Genomic DNA, 18,126 nt, shown 5'->3' with positions numbered 1-18,126 from the left:
ATACAAATACACCAGGTTACATAGAGACAAAGGATTCACACTTATATATTTAAAACAAACTGAAATATGAAAGCTTTACTTAATTACCAAATATATCTCCTTCAGTCGAAAAACAGGAAAAGTTCTCTGAAAAACAGGAATAGTAATTCACTGAAATCACTGCGTTTATTCTCATATACTCTGGGTCCATTAAAAAAAAAAGAAAAAAAACTTGGTAATTTCTGTCTATCACTGAGTATTGCAAGTTGCAAAATTCATTTGCATTAATTGCTACGTGGTGAATTGACATTTTTTTAAAGTAAATTTGAAACGATGACGTGACTTGCTAATGAAGCTTCTGACATAGATTATTTTCTTTGCTTTAAAGATGATAATTAAGAGGAACTTCCCTGGCTGAGGTAGAGATAATATTAACTATATATATATATATATATATATATATATATATATTATATATATATTATATATATATATATATATATATATATATATATATATATATATATATATATATATATATATAGGTCCCAGCCCTTTGCCTTCGACCTAAATAATTGTATATATCCTATTCCATTATAGTCTGCCTCAGGACGCAAATATCATCTGTTGCTGTTTGAGATTAAGCTGGCCACATGCCAGCACTAGGCTCTTGCTCCTATAGAGCAGCCGGTAGGGATATTACCTACAATTCTACGAATCCTATTTCTTTTCTAAAATCAGCTGATAATAAAGTTCTGCATTCCTACCCCCAACAGAGGACTCTGAAGAAACCGGCACCACCACAAACATCGTCAAGGACCCCAGAGCCCAGGGAGAACTGGTGGAGGTGGACCCCTTATTCCTCGGGCGAGACGTCATTCTGAATCTGCCCTTCGCGCCCCTGGGTCTGGGGGACAAACAGCTGCTGAGGATTATAGGAGAACGCAGGAAATTATCAAAAAGTGCTGAGAAGAGGAGAAGGAGGAACTTCCCCTCCGTCGTGAAGGACATGGAACGCGAGAACGACCCGCTGATCCACAGCAGGAAGAAGCAAGGAAAATGTCTGCTCTCCAACTGTCAGATCGTCATATTCGGGCTGGGCCTGGTCCTGGCTGCCTTCTCCATCGGCATGATGGCTGGGGGGTGTCGTGCTATCTTCTCTACAGTCATGAAGAGCGTGAGTATTCTTCTATATATTATTTTAATGTGATTTGTTCTGGGCGTATCCAAGTCTCGCACCACTTCCTCCTACTACTACCTAGTACTAGGTAGACCTAGCTACTAGGCTAGGTAGTTCTCAAAGGACCCTCAGTACAATTTACGTGAGTACCTTTGTACTATATTATCTTAAATTTATTCATCAGGTGTAGGATATTTAATTTATTCATCAGGTTTATATGTTATTTATTGGAAAATATAAAATAAGCTTTTATCTGTTTACATAAGCAGAAATTCACGATTTTCTCAAAATTCTATGCGGGCCTACTACCTATAGTATAGGTATCTCCCAAGACATGGTTTTTATTTACGCCCCTTTAGCTACTGTTTACATTTTTTGATAAATCTCTGCTTCTGTAAACAGATCAACTGCTCATTTTTCATTGTCCTCCAGGATTCAATCAATGTTTTTGATAAATCTGTGGGCTAATCTTGACTTGACAGTACAGTGAATCTGAACTCCTAATAAACTGTAACTTTACCTGTACTAGGTCGTATGGTCAGCTGTCAAGTGAATAGGCAGTGTTACCCAATACATCACTTTTAACAGTAGTTTTGCTGGGAACTACTAGATTTGAAACACTTGACAAACTTTTGATTTAGTTTAAGCTGGAGTAGCCTAGTGTTATGCTACCACAGGCTCTGGGAAGGGTTAATGTAGCTAGGTAATAACTCCTCATCACGTTTCTTTGGAAATTACAGTGTCCTATAGTATTTGGGTTACTATAATAGTTTACAGTTATTTTTTGGGGGGTCAACTGTAATTACCCCCAGGGGCTAGTAGTGTTAAACACGGTGAAATACCTAACCTATATTGGACACCCCAATCCTTAGTGGCTTTCATAATTGTGTGACCATTTCTCACAGTCCGTGTGGAGTTATTGCTTAGAATTTCCCAGCTAGAGGCTGAAGGGACATCTGCAGCATCCTGTCTCTGCCGTAACTAACTGCAACCCCTTTCGTTCCTTTTACTGTACTATCCTTCATATTCTTTCTCCATTGTACTTAACCCTCTCCTAGCAAATGATTCATAGTGCAAATGCAATAGGTTTTCCTTCTGTTATGCCTTTTTACTGTCAATTTCCATTTCAGTGCAGAATGACCTATAGGTTCCAGAGTTACTTAGTTACAGCAAAGCAAATTTCCGTTGGTAGACTGGTTTGACTATCGGTGAAATTAGGTTATGTATTTTATACTTGTTCTGACTAGATTCTTGAACAAATTTTAAATGGTTATTTTAGGCTAAAAACCAGTGCTTGCAGACCTATGGATACTCTTGTAGGCAAGAAGGAAACTAAATACATTAATGATGGGTTTGGGCTACAAAAGCCCTATCGTTTAAAAATAAAAAAAAACTAACTTGAAACTCGCCTAGCCTATACTACGGTAAACATTGCAATTGTGCATATATGGTAGCCTACCCTACAGTATAGTACAGTATACACTATACATACAGTATAATTATTATAAGCTAATTCTGAAGGTTCAGTGCATATGGGCTATAATTATTCATTTGAATGTACGTATTTGTAACGTTCATTAACCATTTCTTGTCCTTAATGATGCATCACATGAATTTTAATTTTTTGCTCCTGTGTAATGGAATGCCTCTTCTTGGCGCTACCAGCATGTGACTCAGTTGGCCGTTTGGCAGACATACTGATTTACAATAATTTGAGTTTTAAACAGTTTGTGTAGTCAAACGCACAAAAATCACACATGAACACTGCCCTAATTTGACTTTGTAGATGGTGAGTGTGAGTCCGCGTATTGTACACCATATGCTGCCGCCTGTGCCCATCACTCGCGAAATTTAAAATTTTAAAGATATTGTATAGTTATCGAATCATAATCTTGAAACCATCGGAACTGCTAACCTGTATACAGTTGCTAGCTTCAATTATTGAGGAAGTGGCACTAGATTCAAATGAGCATTATTTTTAGCATGAACTGTTAGGTGCCCAATATTGCAATCAAAATGCTAATAAAGTATGTATCACTGATATTGAATAAGTGTTGTACCGAGTTTTGGCACCCCTAGATGTTTTCATTGAGTTTATTGCATGTTAGTTCTGGATTTCATTAACTCTGTATAAGGGCTTGGAGTTCTTAAATACTACCTTAAGATCACTGGAATTTTGGATCCGTGGGGTTAGGTAGGTTGTGAGCATGCTCTTGGGGATTTGTCGGCTTCTTTAATTAGTTGGGAAGTTGGTTGTGTGATCTAGCATCATTATGGTGTACAAGTTGGCAGGTGAAATGTTGAAACCATTTACTGGTGAGGGAGAATGGTTGCATGGCCAAAGAAAGTTAAATTGGTAGCCAAGCTGCTGAAAATTTTGGATGTAACAAGTTTTTTGCCTTTGTACTTGGAGGGCGACGCTTTTGCATTGTATTTGGAGTTAACCGATACAGACTGCTAATGCTATTGAGCAAAAGCTATCGGCAGCATTTACTATTAGTAGTGCATTCGTAGTTATGGCTAAATTATCAGAAAAGAGGAGGAATGTTGAACCTGTAGATGTAAATGCTAATGAGCTGAGAAGGTTGGTGCATTAGCTGGTTACTCAGGTTTTTTTGTTAATGGATTTCTTGATAAAGTATCTTGGAATTACAACAGATTGATGGTGTTCTTGATATGAATGAGTGATATCTTATCGAGGCAAGAGTGCTAACAGCAAGTAAGGGTGAGGCTGTACCTGCAGCAGTAGGACCTTTTGGCTAAGCCATTGTATCCTTTGTCACATACTGGATATTCGCCCTGTAGTAGCGCTTGAAAAGGGGACCTAGGATTGTGAGAGTGTAAGTGAGGATGGAGAGGAGGTGGAGGATGCCCAGTGTCCAACTCAAGATGAGGAACCTCTTGTGCCAAGAGAACACAGGTCGGCACAAGAGTGGAGATATCCACAGAGGGTTAGGGGTGCGCCTAGATGGATGGATGATTATGAGACTGATAAAATTTGTTGATGATTTTTGTTGTAATCGGTTCATCTTTTTTCTTAATTGGTTTTGGCATCCTTGGTTTTGTTTTGTTTGGACATGAAGATCATGGGGATGTGCGGTAGATTTTAGTGTTATGTATTGTCTGCTATTTCTTCCTGGCAACCTTACTGGTCATGTGGAGTGGCAACTCTAGATGGGGAGGTTAGCGGGTGAGTGGGTCTGTCGGAATTTTGTATTCGTGGGGTTAGTGTGTGAGCGCGCTCTGATTATTAGTCAATTTTTCTCATTATAGTTGTGTAGTTAGTTGTGTGGCTGTTCTTCCATTGTGGTAAGAGTTTATTTACCTAAATATTTATTCATCTCTCTCTCCTGGATATACATACTAGCTTAATGACTAATTTCAGGAGATGGAGGTGGTTGAAGGCTCGTTATCTTACAAGATGTGGAAGAAGACTCCCATTCCTTTGGTTCTAAAGTTATACATTTGGAACATCACAAACCATGAAGCTTTCATTCAGGGCGAGAAACCTGTGCTGCAGGAGTGTGGCCCTTATATTTGGAGGTAATGTATTTGGAGAATAGTTTTTTGGCATTAATTCTTGTACTAAACAGTTTTTGGATATGAATTCTAGTGTACTTCATATCGGTTTTATTGATTAACCTGGCAAAAGGTTTCATTTTTCTCATTGCCTATGTTAATTATGTAAATTGACAATAGTAAGTGATGAGGTCTTTGTGTTTTATCATCTCCTGTCATAAGTTGTACAAGTTGGTCCTGGTTCACAGCTATGCTTTCTTAGACCGCATCTTTATCCTTACTTTTAATGCTGCTTAGTATTACTGAATTTAAGCCAGTAATGAATTGGATGTTGTAGAAAAACTAAACTGAGTTTGGAACTAGTTATTGCTAAACTGCATTTACTTCAGATTTAAAATGTAACATTAATTAACCCATCTTTAACTAATATCCATGTATGCCCTGATGCAGCAAGTATGACACTCCCAACAGGGTAATTTTATTTTTTGTATTTTCAAATTTCAGAGAATTCCATGAGAAGAAGAATCTGACTTTCCACCAAAACAACACAGTTACTTACATGCAACAACGTTGGTGGATCTGGGATGAGAAGCTCTCTGGTAACCGTTCGCGAGATGATATTGTCTATACACTAAATCCTGTTCCTATTGTAAGTCTCTGGTACCTACAAGAAGTCCTTGATTATCTGTTTATACTCTAAACCCTATCCCTGTTGGATACTCATATCTAAAAGAAGACATTGGTGATACACTAAACCCTATTCCTCTTGTAAGTACAGTAGTACCTCGAGATACGAAAGGCTCAACTTACGAAAAATCCAAGTTACGAAAGCAAAGACGAAAAATTTTACTGCTCTACATACGAAAAGTTTTCAAGATACGAAAGGTTTCTGAAAGTCCGAGATTCGCCCCATAACAATTTTGAAACTCGCGCCGCACGCCGCCATCTTAGTTATCGTAGACTCACCACCATCCTCCTGCTCTCCCATTGGTTCCTGATGCTAGCCAAGCCATGAGATCCTTCTCTCTGATTGGACAGCATCCCTCCCATCATGCATCTTCTATACGTACGTGTTGGTGTGCCTTAGCTCGGCCACTTCGCACCCGAAACTTTACCGTATGCATTCGGGATTCGTTTTTCAACGATTTAGTTTAGTAACTTAAATTCGTTAGTGATTTAGTTGCAGTACATATTATCGTGTTGTGCGAAGACTGTATTATTACGTATTTGTGTAACTTTACATAAATTAACGTAGTCATGGGTCCCAAGAAAGTTGAAATTCACGAAAAGAAGCACATGCTGTCTCTGGAGACAAAGATGGAGATCATAAAGAAGTACGAAGCTGGTATGCGATTGAGTGTGATCGCAAAGGAATACGGCCGTAATCCGTCGACAATAGGCACCATCCTTAAACAGAAGGATGCCATCAAAGCAACTACACCATCGAAGGGCATCACTATTTTGTCCAGCAAGAGGAGCCATGTGCACGAAGAGATGGAATGGCTGCTCCTCGTCTGGATAAAAGACAAAGAAATCGCTGGCGATACAGTAACGGAGACGGCAATCGCTCACAAGGCCAGTGCTATTTTTGGAGATTTGATTGCGCAGGCGGAAGACGACGGAGGGGAAGGGACTTCAACGCAAACCCCAGAGTTCAAGGCTTCGCATGGCTGGTTCGAGAAATTCCGTAAACGGACTGGCATCCATTCGGTGGTGTGTCATGGGGAGGCTGCAAGCTCGGACACGAAAGCGGCCGAAGCATTTAAGAAGACTTTCGACGAGATGATGACCAAGGAAGGCTACAGTTCTCAGCAGGTTTTCAACTGTGATGAGACTGGCCTTTTTTGGAAAAAAATGCCTCGTCGGACGTACATCACGGAGGAAGAGAAGAAGCTACCCGGGCATAAGCCTATGAAAGACAGGCTTACGCTCGCACTTTGTTCGAACGCCATGGGGATTTGTGCAAGGTGAAGCCCCTACTGGTGTATCACTCAGAGACTCCTCGAGCCTTCAAGGCCCACAAAGTGTTGAAGGAGAAGCTTCCAGTGATGTGGAGGGCTAATGCAAAAGCCTGGGTAACGAAGCTTTTGTTCACCGAGTGGGTAAATCTGTGTTTCGGCCCGACTGTGAAGAGTTTTTTTGCAAGAGAAGCGCCTCCCCCTGAAATGTCTGCTGGTGTTGGACAATGCCCCTCCCCACCCTCCTGGCCTCGAGGAAGATATCCTAGCGGAGTATTCCTTCGTTAAGATTCTTTTTCTTCCGCCCAACACCACCCCTCTCCTCCAGCCCATGGACCAGCAAGTGATAGCAAACTTTAAGAAGCTGTACACGAAACATCTTTTCAAAAGATGTTTCGACATCACCGATACTACAAACCTCACCTTGCGTGAATTTTGGAAGGAGCATTTTGACATCGTCATATGCATCCGACTCATCGACCAAGCATGGCAGGAGGTTTCGAGGCGAACCTTGAATTCCTCGTGGAGGAAACTCTGGCCTGATGCCGTATCCGACAGAGACTTCGAGGGATTCGACGTGGGCGAAGCTGGTGCTGCTGAGTCCGAAACAGTTGACGATCCCGAAACTGTTTTGGAACCAGATCTTGACGAGATCGTTGCACTCGGCAAGTCCATGGGGCTGGTCGTCGACGAGGACGACATCGACCTTCTCGAGGAGCACCAAGAGGAGCTTACGACGGATGACTTGAAGGAGTTGGAGGGCATGCAACATAACGTTGTTCAGGAGGAGTTCTCCAGCAGCGGCAATGAAGAGGAGGAGCCTATGACAACGGCAGAAATTAAGGTCTTAGCCGCTTTTCATAAAGTGCAATCGTTCATAGAAAAAAACACCCCGAAAAGGCTCACACAGGTCATATGGCTTGCACAGTTCGATGACGTTTGCCTGAGTCTTTTCAGGAACATTGTCAAAAGCAGGCAGAAGCAATCTTCCTTGGATAGTTATTTTTTAAAGAGGCCTTCAGCATTAGCAGGAGTAAGCAAAAAGGAAGAACCAAGTGATGAAAAACAGAACGTTGAAAGTGGTGATGAAGTTGAAATTCTGTAAAAAAAAAAAAAAAAAAAATACGTAAAAGTAAAAAAAAAGTTAAAAATTAAAAAGAAAAAAAATTTACGTAATTTTTAGATTTTTGTAAGTTAAGTGTTACAGTTTTGTTAATGTTTTTTGTAAATTTTATTTTTATGGTTTTCCTTAAATTTTGTGTTTTCGTAAAGTTAAGTGTACGTACGTACGTACGTTATCTGCCGTTTGTCCTCCTCCTCCTCCTCTGCCGCCACTTTCGGAGATAGCCTCACTCGAAAGGTAAGCTTCAATTTTTACGTTACAGTAATAATATTTCTTGTACACTAATTATACACTTTATTTACAGGTTTGGATTTTTATTCTTAATTTAGGTATTGAATGGTCCAAATTGTTGTAGTATTTCATTGTTTATAGGTCAATTTAGCTTTATTATGAAATTTAATGGGGTGTTTTTGGAGGGCTTGGAACGGATTAGCCATTTTACATGTAAAATGTGTTCCAAGATACGAAAAACTCATTATACGAAGGCCGCCTCGTAACGGATTAATTTCGTATCTCGAGGTACTACTGTACTTGGTTATCTATAAGAAGTCCTTGAAGGTATTGTGTATACATAAAACCTTGTTCTGACTGTAAGCACTACTCTTATCTACAAGAAGTCCGGAAGTCCCAGTAAATGTATTGGTGGGGAAAGTTTCTTTCCTTGTTACAAACTTTTAGGTTTGAGAACGAATTTCAAGAGACCTGACCTAACTTGTTGTTCATTATCAGTATATTTTTCTATAAATCAGTTCATTTATCCAGCAGCTGAATGCATGTGATACATAATTTCATGCAAAGAATCCATTGTTAAACCAAAATAAATTTCCCCCATAGTCGTCCTGTTACACCTTTTAAACCGTTTTACTGTCAATTCCCTATCGATGCTGAATGAACACCTTAGGTCCCAGCACTTGGCCTTTAGCCAAAATTTTACATTCAATTCAATTCAAAATAAACACTTCTTTTCTAGTCTGGTGCCTGGGCTGTTCGAAACAATGCAATTTATATTGCACTGCTGAACAAGGTGTTCAATGAAGTGAAGGAGCAAGTTGTGCGTCGCACTACGGTAGACGAAGTTCTGTTCTCTGGTTTTGAGGTAAGAGTTTATGGTGACATTTAGTAGGAGCTGTAACTAGTCCATAACTAAAGGACCTAAAGAAAATAAAATCCTCTCGTGGGACCTTATCTTTGCTATTCAACCAGCATTTGATAAAGTGGTCTGAAGTTCATTTGATTCCACATAACTTGCAAAGTTTCTCATTTTCAAAGCTTAAGAATTCTCAGATGTGATGCAGAAAGAAATCTTTTCTTGTGCCTCCTTATCAATAGAGATTAAACTTATACATGATGGCTGCAAACCTTTAAGAATCATTTACTTTTTAAGGGTTGGTGAAAACTGAATATCATAAACCATGAAGAGCATTTTGGGGAAGATGTTTGTTACTTGCTTATGCTACTTTTAACAGAGGTCAGTTGCAAAACTCCTTTGCTGAATGCTGGATAGTTCTACTTCCATCCTAGGTAATTAAGATAAACTTGTGAAGTTTTTGTGCAGGCAGTCCGTCCCTGGTGGTGTGCCGATAAGTGAAAACCGCTATTAACCGAAACTTGGTGATTTATGGTGCCATAATGGTGCGTATGGCACTGATAACCAGTTATCGGTACCATAAGCACCTGTATTGTGCGTCTTAAGAACCCTTATGGCGCCAATAACCGGAACTCGACCCGTTATGGCGCCATAAATCGCCGATAACCAGGGACTGCCTGTATTGCGTTGTTCTCTAATCCCTCGTTCTTTCCCTTCAGGACCCTGTACTAGACTGGATTCAGAAGAATGTCATTGCAGAGAATGGGACCTTTCACCCATTACTCCCCCTCATGAACCTTCCCTCTGGTATTGCACAATTCCACAGATTTGGATGGTTTTATATGGTGAGTACTTACTGTTGTAGTCAACAAGAAATGGTTGTTGGATACTTGCAGAATGATACCAACTTATTCAAAGGTTAATTTACCCATTTTTTAAAATCTAGTTTCTCAGTTGCGTTCTGAGAGTAGGTTCCTTAATGGATCTAAGCATAACTTGAAGTAAATGTATTAGTCTATAAGTCATGAAAATGTTTTTACGTCCGTATAGGGAAAAAAGCTTTCAAAGTTGAGTTTAAAGGTGAGGATTATTATGAGCTTTGACATTACTGTCTATTACCAGATAATGTTTAGATATCTAGTAAGTTAGTCAGTTCTATGTGTAGATTATTTTTTTCCATTTTTGGTCAAAACTTTAATACATATAATGAATTGTTTAAAAGGCTTACGTATCTTAATTACTTTACAGAGGAACATGACCCTCTATTATGATGGAATTTTCAACATGATGACTGGCTCAGATGATATCAGGAATGTGGGTAAGTACACCCTTTGTTATTCCTTTGTTCGGTTAAGTTTAAATGGAAGATTTTCATAAGACTTAATTCTAATGAATCAGTAAAAAGTCTCAACAAATTCAAATGTTTCAGTAACAAATCTCAACAGGTCGGATTGATATGTGGAACTACACGAGAGAGACCAGTTTCTTCAACCCGCCTTGCAACAAAGTCACCGGGTCTACTGGCGAGTTTTTTGAGCCTGGTCTCGAAAGGGACAAGATAGTGTTCTACACTTCAGACCTTTGCATGTTTGTATTTGGGGTCCTGTGATTTTTTTGTATAGCTGTAATGAACTCTACAACTTCTATGAACTGTAAAGGAGTTTTGGGGTGTGTAGTATGTACTAATGTAATGAACTTCATAACTTGAACTGTACAGGAAATTGTAACAACTGCTGAATATCAAGGTATAAAGCTGCTTTCTTTCATCAACAGGAGTTTGTCGTTGCACTACCAGAAAGATGTGAAGTTGGAAGGAGTGAAAGCCTATAGATTTTGGGGAAGTAACCACACATTTGCCAATAGTACTATGGTTCCTGAGAATGAGTGCTTCTGCGTTGCTGGCACGTGTGCTCCAATGGGTAAGAAGAACTTGGGGGGAAAAAAATAAAAATGGACATTGTCATTTTTGTCAACGTTAGTTCAATGCTATTGTGGGTAATCCATAGAGGAATGGTCCAAGGCTTGGTAAATCTTAGATATTTCATATTTTAAGAATGACACATTTTAGCATTGATCTTGGAGACTGGTTAAACATTCATTTTAGCATTGATCTTAGAGACTGGTTAAACATTCATTTTAGCATTGATCTTAGAGACTGGTTAAACAATTATTATATGTAGTACATTGATAAGTGTAATATTTATCATGTACCAGAAATTGTGATGCTTAAATTCATATGTGAAAGACAGGAAATGAAGTTGGTAAAAGTAGCTTATTGGTCATGTAAGGTAGTATATATTAGGAAAAAGTGCAACATGTATTATTGTCATTTCTCAAATAGTACTTGAATTGATTGGATATAAAGTGTCTTCTGTGTTGCTTACAGGCTTAATCAATGCTGAGTCGTGCAGGATGGGTGCTCCAGCCTTTGTATCCTTCCCGCACTACTTCAATGCTGATCCTTTCTTGCTAGACCAAGTCAAGGGGCTCTCGCCCAACGAAGAAAAGCACGCATTTGTCATGGACATTGTGCCGGTAAGTTGAAATGAAAGTTTTCAAAATGAAGCGTGGAATAAGGATTTGTTCCGATAAGAATACAAACCATCGGTCCTTTACAATAGGAAGGTAACTAGCAGCAGCTGGAACGGTCGTAAGCTTCGAACAAGGGAGTTCGGTAGTTAACTGCTTGTCCGACAGTGCGGGCACCGCGCGACTGGGAGGTGAAGAACCACTTTGCTTTTGGCCGTGTTGGTGGATGGACGTGTTCTACATCTCTCTGCCCGCTTCTGCGTCGTATGCTTTGTGTTTTGTCTCAAACTTGGGGGGGTTTCTCGTTCCTTCTCTTCGCCTGATCCGTCAAGCGTAGAGGAGGGGGCGAGATACCCTGACGTGCGAGGGGTAACCCCTCCTGCCAACCCAACCTTTGCCTCCTCAGGTGCTTCTGCTGCGGGTGACGACCTCGGCCAGGTATGGTTCTCGCTAGGTCTCTAGGGCACACCGAGGGTTCGGGAGCTGCTGCATCATCTGGCGGGTGCTGCTCCGGTCACCCATGGACCAGTGACCACCACCACCGTGTCGACCGCGGGGTATGCCACCCCTCCTCACCTGGTCTATACTCAGCATGTGGCTTCGGTGACTCCTTCAGCTGCGGTGCAGGCTCCGATTGCTGTCTTTTCGAGGAGGGGTGTGCTGCCTCCACCTGGGTTCGTCGCTCTCGCCCCAGCCCCCAACTTTCGGTGCCCTAAGATTTCGCCCCTGGATCTGCCACCGGTACCCAGGATGTCGTTGGCTGCTGCCCCGTCTCCTGCTGTACCTGATGTTCCTGCCGCTCCTGCCGTACCTGCCGTGCCTGGACCAGCCCCTGCCGACGTCGTTCCTGCCCGTGGTGTTGCTGCCCCAGTCTCAGGTCCTTCCGGACAGGTGCAGCCGGGCAGTGTTGCTTTGGCAATTGCCCCGGCTTCGTCCTGGATGGAGGACCTGACTTCTGTCCTGAGGAAGCTGACGAAGAAGAGGAAGGTGTCGTCGTCGTCGTCGTCTGCTGCCGCCTGTTCCCCTTTGACTTCCAAGGCTCCCAAGCCGAGGAAGAAGGCTGCCTCCTCCCCCCCCTAAGAAGTCTCCTTCGGGAGCTTCTAAGGGCCTGTCTTGCTCCGGTGAGACGGGGGTTCTTCCGCTGGTCCTCCTGCTCCTTCGGGAGCGGGGCCCGTCTCTCCTTCCACAAGGAAGAAGAAGACTGGGACCAGAGGGGTACCGGCTAACACTGGTACTTCCTCACCTGGTGTTAGGTTCTACCACTACACCAGGTTCCGGCTCGGCCTCTCGTTCGTGAGAGGTACCAAGCACACCGGTTCTGCCAGTGAGCGAGGGGGGAGCGTCAGGTCTTCCTCTCCGGTTCCTTCAACTTCCTCGGGTTACACCGGGAAGGGCGAATCGACACGGAGTGATCATGAGGAGCGTGCTCCTCACGGTCCCACCACGACGCCCTACGAGCCAAGCATGGTCTTAGGACCGACCAGGTCGTACATGCAAGTGGCAGGAGGAGACCAGGAGGGGTCTGTCGCTGTTCCTCCTTCTGAAGGAGGAAGGTCTCGAGAGGCGTTCTTGTTGGAGGGGCTTGATGGTCCAACTCCTCAAGACGCAGTCAGTCCCGAGATCCAGAGGTCATCTGCAGAGGTCATTGCGCTGATTTGTCAGCACAACGACCTCGGGGAAGGATCGCCACTCCCACCTTCTGAGCCCACGTCCCAGCTAGAGTCGTTTTGGGGTCCTAAGAAGGAACCCAAGACGACGGTGGGTCTGCCGCGATCAGAGCGTGCCGACTCTGTGCCGGGCCAGGTGGACTTGCTTGTCTCTGGACAGGAGGGTTCGCTACGGTCTGGTAGGTCGTCCCAGCTACTTCCCCCGCCTCTACTGCGACAGAGGAGGTTCTACGTGCCTACAGAGGATCCGATGCCGCCCAAACAGGTTAACCCGGAGCTAGCTAGGCTAACTCCGGGGGTGTCTCTGCAGCAGCTCCTGTCGGAGAACTTGTGGTTCTCACAGCAAGAGGCACTTGCACTGGAATCCACCGCCATGGCGGCTTTCCAGGCAGTCTCCTGGTTGAACCTGCGGTCCCTCACGGTGTCCAAGGTACGGCCACCTCAGGAAATATCACTCCTGAAGGTGACCCGGCTTTCGGGAGGCTGTGCCAGTCTGGAGGAAGAGCCATCTCTTTCCTCGCCCACCATACGGCAAACCTGTGGGCCAAGCTGGTACTTCGGCATAGGGACTCAGTCCTCACCCGAGTGACCAGGGCGGCTGGGCGTAAGGCGGCACCGGGTCTTCGCAATGGACCAGTGCGGGGTTCCTCCTCTCTCTTCCCAGGAGAGATGGTGGACGCTGCGGTGGAACGACGGCGCACTGATGACAGTGACCGCCTGGTACACCAGGCAGTCTCAAAGGCGTCTGGGCAGCCTCGATTGACTGTGGCCAAGGCCAAGAGCTTGGTTAGCACTTCCTCGGCTGCTAAGACGATCGCATCGTCGAAGCCCCGGGGAAAGACTTTGCCTTCGACTTCTGCCAGGAGTGGTCTCAATCAGCCGCCCTCCCAGCCCTCCTTCCCACAAGGGGGAGCAGGGAAGAAGTCGAAAAGAGGTGGGAAACGCTAGGGACGGTGTTCCCCCTCACCTGCTGCCAGAAGGGGGGGTTGCCTGGCGAGCCATTGGGCAACATGGCAGTGCTACGGAGCAGAAACTTGGATAGTAGACGTCCTTCGGGAGGGGTATCTACTACCCTTCGAGTCTCTGCCACCCCTCACCTCCAACCTGGTCCATCTTCAGACCTACGTTCCTGGAACACCAAAGGACGTAGCCCTTCGACAGGAAGTCCAAGCCATGCTGAGCAAGGGAGCTGTGGAGATCATCAGGGATCGGTCACCGGGCTTCTACAGCCGTCTTTTTCCTGGTGGAGAAGTCTTCGGGGGGCTGGCGCCCGTTGATAATCTCTCGCCCCTGAACCGATTCATTCGCCAGTCTCGGTACTAGAGGTCGACGAGGTTTACCAGAAGTTCGAGGAATAGACAGCATGGCACCACACAGCAATATACTGATTAAGTACTCAGAAGCGGATGTTGGGCTCTGAAAATCTTTTATATCTTGATCAACTTCAGTAGATTTTTTAAATAATCCCGAGTCAGCCTCCCCTACCTTCCATTTTGGTAAACATGGAGATTGAATATTTTTCATAAACTTTAAGTGAATGGGCCAATGATCACTGCCAGGATCATTCTGGTCTACTACCCACTGGTAATCTAACCTCAAAGACGAAGAGCAGATAGTGAGGTCAATGGCTGAGTCAGTATTATGAAAAACATCATGTCTTGTTGGGAACCATCATTCATTAAAGTGATGTAATTTAAGTCAAGCAGCTGTTCTAGTATTAAACCCCACCGGTCGCAGTTTGGCCCTCCCCAGAGGGAGTGCTTGGCATTAAAATCCCCCATCAAAATGAAGGGTTTAGGAAGCTGGTCTATCAATGTCTGCAGATAGTTTAATTCTAGCTAACGAGGATTACCCTGTGCGTCCTTCAATCTATTTTCTAATGATGGATCCAGGTATAAAGAACAAATAGTGATCCATTTATAACTGAAAATTTGAACAGCACAAGCCTGCAACACAGTGTTCAATTGAACAACCCTATGATTAACAGACTTGCCGACTATGATGCCTGTGCCTCCTTGAGCACGTACACCTATCAGGGGTGGAGACCTATGAAATGAGTAATTAAAACCCAGGCTTGTGCAGTTCAAATTTTCAATTATAAATGGATCACTATTTGTTCTTTATACCCAGATCCATCATTTGTATGGGAGCCTATAGAACTTCTCCAGTAGAAAGCCTAAATGTTGAGTCAGGTTTTCCCCCCACTATTTATCCGTAGGGAGGAATTAGGCTTGAGAGTCATATCAAGAATACTTAAGTCAAAGCTAAACCCTAACTATAAGTACGTTAGAGAACCAACTGGCAGAGCCCCAAATAGACCTAGACTGCCAAAGCCGCTTGAGGTTCGACTAGCAAGCTCTGCCAGGGAGGTGGGATTACTTCCCCCTGCAGTAGCTGAAATTTCTCCCTCAAAGTTTCCTCCTTGGAATAGACCATGCCTAGAAATCTGCCCAATTAGGGACAGCAGGAGCAACAGTTCTGGTGATCAGTTGAGGGCAAGTTTCTTGGACCATGCTTCCGAACATGGTGATTCCTTCTCCATAATAATACTGATGGTTCGAAGGGTTCTGATGGTGTTGGTTGCTCTGTAATGACTAGTGATAATATCATTAAAAAGAAGCTTCCTTCTAATTCTTATGTTTTTACAGCTGAACTGCTGGCAGTTTTGACTGCTCTTAAATATATTTTTTATAGTTCTTGTACTAACAAGGTTTTTACCATTTTTACCAACTTATTGAGTGTTTTTTCTTCTCTAAAAAGCCTAGTCTCTTGCCACCCTTTAGTGCAAGAAGTACAAGATTGGTTTTATCTTTTAATTAATAGAAGAGGATTTTCTGTTAGGTTTTGTTGGGCTCCGTCCCATGTTGGAATTGTTGGGATTGAGCGAGCCGACGCTGCTGCTAAGGCTGCAACTAGGCTTAGGCACATTTCCAACATGGGCTTCCCTGTTTCCGATTTTAAAAGTACCATTCGATTTTATTGTAGAGACCAGTGGCAGGCCCACTGGTCTACTTTAGATAATAATCTTAAATTAAAGTGGATTAGGCCTTCTGTTCATCCTTGGCCTCATAGCCGGATGGATAGAAGGTCTGAGAAAGTTTTAGCTAGATTACGTATTGGCCCCACTAAATATACTCACGGGTATCTAATGATGAGTGGAGCGGATAGGCAGGTTCCTCGCTGTTCCACTTGTCATGTGGATTTGACTGTGGTGCATATTTTGGTGGAGTGCCCTCATTTTGGAAACAAACGTAGAGCTTGTTTGCTGGCAAATAAGTCTCTTGCCAATATTTTAGGTGAAGGTGCTCAGCCAGAGCAAATTATGACATTTTAAAAAAATATTGGTCTTTTTTATGAATTGTAATTTTCTCTTAATTGTTTTAGGTTTCATGTTTGGTTTTTATGAATGAATGATTTGTATGTTAGATCGGTTGTGTGTGTTTGTTTGTACGACTGTGACTTTTTTATTCTTAAAGATTTATATACGCTGAATGGCCCCTCGGCTCCGGCGCTTGGCTGTGTGCCAAAAATTTTATAAATCTAATCTAATCTGATGTTATCCACCATCTCTTGCGAGCGAGAGGCTTTTCTCGCAGAGCAGCAACAGAGATGGCTGGACACTTCAGACACTCCTCTGCAGCTGTGTACCAGGGAAAGTGTTCCGTCTTCTGTAGTTGGTGTCGTAGACAGGGTTTATCTCCTTTCAGAGCCACTCTTCAGCAGGTAGCGGATTTCCTCGTGTAGCTTACCCAGCACCCGAGCAGGCAGAACAGCATCGAATCCTGGTGTGACTGCAAGAATGGATGAGTGAATGAGTGTGTGACTGGCTTCTCTTCCCCATCTTTTTCTCCCCTCTACCTGTGGGCAGAGGGACGCGGTCGTTACCTCGCTGGAAAAGGACAAGATGTAGGTAAGCTACTTGACCGAGCCCCATCCTATCCCTTTCGATAGGGATAGGAGTGAATATCCACCACTTCCCCCAACAAGGGGATAAGTGGAAGCCAACAAGAGACAAACCCATAACTGTATGTTGACTCTTGCAACAGAAACAAGTTCTTGCTTGCTAGTTTTAAGAGGTACGCTTGCCTCCCTCTTATTACTTGGGTCCAGAGGTCTGACCATTGATCCTGCAGTACATACCCCGATCATTGGGCTGAGGCTAGGATCCCTCCCTCTGCTCTTACGACCAGGGAGGGAATCCAAGGCTGGGCGAACACCAGTCTGTCTTAAGACTCAGATTCCTCCCACCAAGAAGTGAGTCTTCCTATTGTTAAAGGACCAATGGTTTGTAGTAAGTATCGGAACAAATGGCAATTTGTCGAAAATTACATTTTTCCTAACTACAAACCTGAGGTCCTTTACATATAGTCCCTCCTCATGCCACCCCTCACTCTGCGTTTTTCCTGGGCCTAAAGCAAAAGTGGTTCTTCACCTCCAGTCGCGCGGCGCGCGCTCTGTCGGACAAGCAGTTAACTACCGAACTCCCTTGTTCGAAGCTTACGACCGTTCCAGCTGCCGCTAGTTACCTTCCTATTGTAAAAGGACCTCGGGTTTGTATAGTTAGGAAAAATGCAATTTTCGACAAATTGCCATTTTAAGAGGTACGCTTGCCTCCCTCTTATTACTTGGGTCCAGAGGTCTGACCATTGATCCTGCGGTACATACCACGATCATTGGGCAGAGGCTAGGATCCCTCCCTCTGCTCTTACGACCAGGGAGGGAATCCAAGGCTGGGCGAACACCAGTCTGTTCTTAAGACTCGGATTCCTCCCACCAAGAAGTGAGTCTTCCTAAAGCAAAGTGGTTCTTCACCTCCCAGTCGCGCGGTGCGCGCACTGTCGGACAAGCAGTTAACTACCGAACTCCCTTGTTCGAAGTTTACGACCGTTCCAGCTGCTGCTAGTTACCTTCCTATTGTAAAGGACCTTAGGTTTGTATAGTCAGGAAAAATACGATTTTCGACAAATTGTTATTTTTGGAATATCTTTGGTGTTTAATGTAGATGTAATCTACCAGCTAATTTAGTAATTTATTTTTCTTTTACTTTATACAGGAAGTAGGAATTCCCGTCAATGTCAAAGCTA

At 43.5% G+C, this 18,126-nt stretch overlaps 1 protein-coding gene across 3 annotated transcripts in view; it reads left to right on the top strand.

The window, feature by feature from the left end:
* LOC135197301 (protein peste-like) overlaps positions 1–18,126 on the top strand; it is a 76,160-nt gene that overhangs the window by 55,497 nt on the left and 2,537 nt on the right. For all 3 annotated transcript variants that reach the window (XM_064224440.1, XM_064224438.1, XM_064224437.1), the window contains exons 2-11: positions 756–1,156; positions 4,545–4,702; positions 5,183–5,327; positions 8,730–8,855; positions 9,566–9,691; positions 10,095–10,164; positions 10,292–10,433; positions 10,620–10,765; positions 11,233–11,381; positions 18,096–18,126. In XM_064224440.1, the coding sequence (XP_064080510.1) occupies positions 989–1,156; positions 4,545–4,702; positions 5,183–5,327; positions 8,730–8,855; positions 9,566–9,691; positions 10,095–10,164; positions 10,292–10,433; positions 10,620–10,765; positions 11,233–11,381; positions 18,096–18,126 (1,261 nt within the window). In that variant the 5' untranslated portion in view covers positions 756–988. The remainder of the gene's footprint in view (positions 1–755; positions 1,157–4,544; positions 4,703–5,182; positions 5,328–8,729; positions 8,856–9,565; positions 9,692–10,094; positions 10,165–10,291; positions 10,434–10,619; positions 10,766–11,232; positions 11,382–18,095) is intronic.

Source organism: Macrobrachium nipponense, chromosome 18, assembly GCF_015104395.2.
Source record: "Macrobrachium nipponense isolate FS-2020 chromosome 18, ASM1510439v2, whole genome shotgun sequence".
Classification (NCBI taxonomy): Eukaryota; Metazoa; Arthropoda; class Malacostraca; order Decapoda; family Palaemonidae; genus Macrobrachium; species Macrobrachium nipponense.
This window is presented reverse-complemented; position numbering and strand designations above follow the sequence as displayed.